Below are 6,252 nucleotides of genomic sequence, written 5' to 3'. Positions count from 1 at the left end.
AATAAGTGAATATTATAAATAGGTATATGCGAGTAATTTTCTTACCTCACCTGAATAGTCATGTAAAAGTCCCAAATCCTAATAATAGCTTAGCTCAATTAGCCAGGACCCCACTTACTACCAATTAGGTAGAATTAGGTTCCAATCCCAGGCACACCCTCAACCAAAAAAAAAATGATCACATTAATTTTTTTATTAATAATTCTACAGTAATGTAATAAAAGAAACTTTCAGCAGTAAATATTTATTCGCACCTTGGGTTAACAGCAAATAATATTAGCTCACCATGGTTATCATTTAATGACAGAAATCAACGTGCAAATATATATGATGCATCTATTAATTCGATGCAAACATCAAATATGAGTATTTTTTACTAATACCAAACAAGTGAATAGTATTAAGTTTGACAGTTAATATGTCTTAAACTGGCAATCTCATGTATCCTTCTCATACATCTATCCTAGATATACAGAGAGTATCATAAAAGATATTTTTTCATTAACTACTTGAAAAGTAAAAGAACAATGTCCTGATTAAGGAAGCAAAGTTCCAAACATAATATAAAAATTATATTTACAAGAACCTTCTTCAGATCAAAATAAATCTGTAGAGGGGAAAAAGACGATTTTTATTTCATATTCCTAATACCTAATTCAAGGAGGATCCAAAGGACTCACAAACAACTTCTGAATTCGCCTCTGATTATTCATCAGCTGACACTTCATAAAACTTGAACCACTTCTTTTTCTTGCAAAAGTTCATCAAAAAGTACCATCCAATACCTCCAATAGTCATCAATCCACTAATCAAGAACACGATCTTTGTTGCAATAACCATGATGAAAACCAAAAATCCACATGGAATCAAGCTCATAATCACTAATCCGGGCAAATTAATAGGCACTTTATATGGCCTAGTTAACTTAGGAAACTTGTACCTTAACCAAATAAATGATGCAAATTCCAAAAGCATGCCTAAACTATACAAGAAATTCGCGGAAGCAACAATGTCGGTGAAATCCAGGCAAGAAATCGCCAACATAATAGCAGTAGACACTAAAATCCCGATCCATGGTGTGTGAAACTTTTTAGACCTTTTCGCGAAACACTTAGGTAAGAAGCCTAATTCGGACATGCCCAAAACCTGAAAGGTCGCGCTACTCAATTGGGCTTCAAAAAGACCAATTGCTGATAAAACAGCACCGATTTCGATCCAGATTTTTAACCATTTTCCTGAAATCATCTCTGCAGCATTTGCCATAAACCCCGTGTCCCAATCATTTTGATTAAGTGAAATAGCGCCAGTTACTGCCAGAAGCGGAATAATATATCCCAAGCAAGTGAAAATCACAGCTGAAAAAAGTGCTAAAGGGAAGGTTTTTTTGGGATTCTCAACTTCACCTGCCATAGTACTAACATTGTCCCAAAAATTCAAATTCCAAAACAAGGTATTAAAGAACAAATTCCAATCTTTTTTCACGCCCTTTTGGCCTAAACTTAACCATCTATTTGGATGAATCTTTGGAATAGCTATAATTGACATTATAAGAAAAGGTGCTAGTGAAATAACCCCAAGTGCAACAGCTACATACCCCACAATTGTTAAACCAAAATAGTTAATAATTGATAGTAACAATGTTGATCCAAGAATTGCTAATTTTCTTGGTACCCCAGATGAGAAAATTGGGAAAATTTTCTCTAGGTAACCAACACAAAGAGGTGGAAAAGAGGCTACATTTATAACTCCACCAAGAAATTTCCAAGAGCCCATTAAAGAACCCCAAAAGGGCCCAAAAGCCCTTTCAGCCCAAATAACAAATCCACCATTACCAGGAAAAGTTGTTGAAAGTTCAGATGTGATTAGGGCCTCTGGTATACTCCAAACAAATGGGAAAATTAAAAAACCAAGAATTGCTAGTAATGGGCCTGCTGATTTTACTGCTGGTTCTTCACCATATGGGCCACCAGCAACTTCAAAGTATATTAGGAAAATTAATGGGATGAGGGTCAATTTTTTTTTCACCTTCGAGGCTCCGGCGGTCGTGGCGGTTATCGGCAGCTCTAGGTCGGTTTCCAAGGGTTCCGTGGAAGTCTGTCTGGTCGTGGTGACGGTTGGTGGTGATTGTTCTATATGGATCATCATTAGATTGACCGGTCAAAGGGACACTTCGATATAACTTTTTTGAATATTATCTTAGAAACACATGAAGGATCAAAAATATCAAAGAGTTATTTAGTATAAAAAAACAAAAGGCAATAAATCTCAACGGATGAGAAAAATAGGTAGTCGTAGCACCCCTACTTATAGTAGTGCAAACTATTCCAATAATTGTTGACTACGAACCCTATTTAGATATGAATTAATATCAAGTCCTAAGCAATTCAAAATAATGGAGTAGAAAATACGATTGAATCTTGATATTGTTTGAAGGGATAATAAATTATACTCTATAACTGAAAGAACCAAGACTAATAATGAAACAGAAGGAACAAAAGAAAGAAGACTAATTACAGATGAGATTTATAGAACGTCTAATTTATTCTACATGGATTCGATTTAGGAGTTTGGTTCAATATTAACTTGTTTACAATTTGGTTTCCTAGTTCAATTTAAGTTCTTTTAGTTTCTTCTGGCCCTATTTTGTTTTGGATTTAACTTAATATGAAGTGGATAAGTGTAAAATATAGTTATTGGATAAGTGCAAAAAGATTATTTAATAGTATGAGATTTATAAACTGTAATTTATTCTACATGGATTTGATTTAGTAGTTTGGTTCAGTCTCAACTCTATTAAAATTCGGTCTCCTAGTTTATTAATGTTTCTATTTAAGTTTTTTTAATTTATTCATTTCCTTTTTTTTTTTTTTTGGATTTAACTTAATCCGAACTGGATTAATTGTTTTGAAAGACCAAAAAAAAAAAAAAAACGTTTTTCCGCTGCCAGGGTTCGAACCTGGATTCCTTTAATATTCTGATTGATTTAACCAATGCTAGAGCAGATTCAATTGTTATAATGACTCAATGTGTAAATAATATCTCGATTCAATCCACCACTCACATTTGTATAGGATAACTACACTGTATGATGTCTCACTAATTATGTTACTCTATCTAAACTTATATGTATCAATATTACACATATACAGATAAAAAGTATTGTCAGTTTTATATATTTTCTAAACGTATTAATCTTTAAAATGGCTAAGGCCACATTTGTTTTTATTAAAATTAAGACTTCTGAATCTTAATACACGTCTGAATATTAAGATGTGTATTAAGATTTAAATATCTGAATCTAAATACATATTTGAATATTAAGATTTGAATACTAAATAATCAATTAAGATTGTCATTTTTTTGGTATCTAGATGTAATAAAATTTATCTTTGTCAAATATAAAATTCAATAAAATACAAAATTAATTTAATATTATATATCAACAAGTAATGCCTAGCGATGGTGGTTGTGGATGCCGATTGGGGATAGTGTTGGATAATGGTGGGGTGTGGTTAATAGCTAGCAGTGATGTTAGTTGGTAGTAGATGTTGATAGTGGTAGTTGGTGGTGGCGTAGTAATAACTAATGGTGGTGGTGGATAGTGACGATGGTAGACGATATATAACGTGGTGACTGATGGTGGTGATTGGTGGTTGTTGTGGTAATGGTGGTCGGTGATGATGATGTAAATGGTGGCTAGTGGTAGTGACAGTTGACTGTGGTGATTGATAGTAATGGTGGTTAAGTGACTGATGATGGTGTTTGCCAGTAGTAGGTGGTGGTACGTAGTTGATAGTGGTAGGCGGCAATGGCAGTAGTGGATAATGGTGGGCAATAGTAATAGAGGTGCATAGACGAAATTGATGAATCATTTTAATGACATTAAGACTTTGTTACAGATTTTAATCATTCAGATCTATTAAGTGGCTGAAACACAAAAAGAATAAACGTACTTAATGATTAAGATTTAGACCTAATAAATAAACTGACTTAATGACTGAGATCTGAACAATTAAAGTTAAGACCTTCAATAAGTGCAAACAAAATGAAATATATAAGTCATTCTTAGAAAGCACAAGACCTAAAATAAAAGCGCTGGTGTCTAATTAAGAGTGTCACTTATTCGGTTCAATTCTACCTGTTATTTCAAGATATCTATACCATACAATTTTTCGATTATTCAATCGTGTATGACTAGAATTCGTCTCAATCATCTCCATTTTTTTGGTATCGATACAGTTCAATTAATTAGGTATCGGTATGGTTCAATTAACATTTTTTACTACATTATATCTCAAATATTACGCAGTCGACTATTATTAGAATGTTTTCATTTGTTATGTAAAAAATAACAAATTTTAATATTATACAAAAAAGTATAATATTAAGATAGTATTTGAATCGTAATGTATGTGATATGTCTGATATCCTCCGATCCGTCCAATACCTAATAGTTATCACTATTTGTCAAAAAGTTGTTGCGCTGTGTCTTATTTTTATTGTTTTTTCCAAAAAGTAAAATAAAACTTAAATATAAAACTGTCCATCATAATAACGAAGAGTACTATATATTTATTTTAGTCGAGCTCTGGGAATGAATTAGCCTTTGGCATGGAACGTTTTATCCTCAAAAATGGAATATCCAACTTGAATTTGAATTAGAAAAAGTTACGACCACTAAATTATTAATTAAAACCACTAGCTATATACACAGAAAAATTATACACTAGTTCTGCAATAGAAAATAACTATATTATATGTGTATATACATTAAAATACAAAAAGTATATATTAGTCGACTATTATTTTGGTGGACGGTTATATAATGCAAAAATCTCTTTGAATTAATCGAATTTGTCTACTACTCCTTCCGCCCCAATTTATGTGACACTTTTCGAACTTGGAGAATCAAACAAGAATTTTTTACCGCAATTTTTTCATATGCATTTTTAGATGTTTAAAATGTTAATAATTGTGTCTTTTAAAATATTAGTTATTGTGTCTTATTGTACTTCTTATGTCGTTTTTAAATATACAAATTCGAATTAGATACCGAACACGAGATGAGAAATTAAAAGAAAAGTTCAAAATAAATATCCACCCACTAACAATAGCCAGCAAATATATATTTTTTGTATATGAATGTATATTATACATAAAATATACATTTATGAAACGCAATAGTGTATATTTTTTAATGTAATTAGCTAGTGAATATAATTATTTTTGGGGAAAAGACAACGGATCTTTGAATGATCTCCACACAAAAAATAGCAGTAGTAGCACCCCTATTGATTTAGGTGGTTCAGTATTAACTTGTTTATAATTTGGTTCCCTAGTTCAATTTAAGTTCTGTTAGTTTCTTCTAATCCTATTTTGTTCTGGAGTTAACTTAATATGAAATGGATAAGTGTAAAAGGAACAAAGGAAAGATGACAATTTACAAGTGAAATATAGTTGTTGGATAAGTGAAAAATTAATTAAGATGAGATTTATAACGTGTAATTTTAGTCTACATTGATTTGATTTAGGAGTTTGGTTCAATCTCAACTCTATTAAAATTCGGTTTCCTAGTTTATTAATGTTTTGGATTAATTTTTTTGAAAGACACAATAACAAACAAAAACAAAAAATTAACGCTAAAAGTGTTTTTCCGCTGCCAGGGTTCGAACCTGGATTTCCTTCAATAATTTGATTGATTTAGCCATTGCTACAGCGAATTCAGTTGTTATAACGGCTCAACGTTTAATATTAATAACTTGAATTCAATCCACCACTTACATTTAACTACACTTCCAAACAAGTCAGGGTCAGTCGTATGATATCTCACTAATCATGTTACCCTATTTAAACTAATCTCATGTCAATATTATACAAATTAGAAAAATTACAAGCTTTATATATTTCTAAACATATTATTTTTAAAATGGCTAAGACCTCATTTGTTTTCATTAAGATTAAGACGTCTTAATATTAAGATGTATATTATGATTGAAGTCCAGGATCGTAGATAACATGTCTTAACATATTTTACTTTTCTTTTTTTGTTATTCTTAAACCTGGATGAAATGTTTGTTTAAATCAAACGTTTAACTTAAAGGGAAAAAGAACAGGAATAATTCAAATTAATATAAGATCGTTACATGAGAATTTTTATATCTTCTTTTCTCAAAAAATAATAATCAAAGGTCTTATTTTGTAAATTCAATGTCTTTCGCGTCTGAGCGAAGTGCGGACAATTTCACTAATAAA

At 31.3% G+C, this 6,252-nt stretch overlaps 1 protein-coding gene across 1 annotated transcript; it reads right to left on the bottom strand.

Annotated features, from left to right (window-relative positions):
- Nucleotides 1-489: 489 nt before the first annotated feature.
- On the bottom strand, nucleotides 490-2,142 carry LOC132628309 (probable polyamine transporter At3g13620). Its single transcript, XM_060344107.1, has one exon. The coding sequence runs from the start codon at nucleotides 2,140-2,142 to the stop codon at nucleotides 706-708; it is 1,437 nt and encodes a 478-aa protein (XP_060200090.1). The 3' UTR covers nucleotides 490-705.
- Between the last annotated feature and the right edge of the window lie 4,110 nt (nucleotides 2,143-6,252).

Source organism: Lycium barbarum, chromosome 2 (genome assembly GCF_019175385.1).
Source record: "Lycium barbarum isolate Lr01 chromosome 2, ASM1917538v2, whole genome shotgun sequence".
NCBI lineage: Eukaryota > Viridiplantae > Streptophyta > Magnoliopsida > Solanales > Solanaceae > Lycium > Lycium barbarum.
This window is presented reverse-complemented; position numbering and strand designations above follow the sequence as displayed.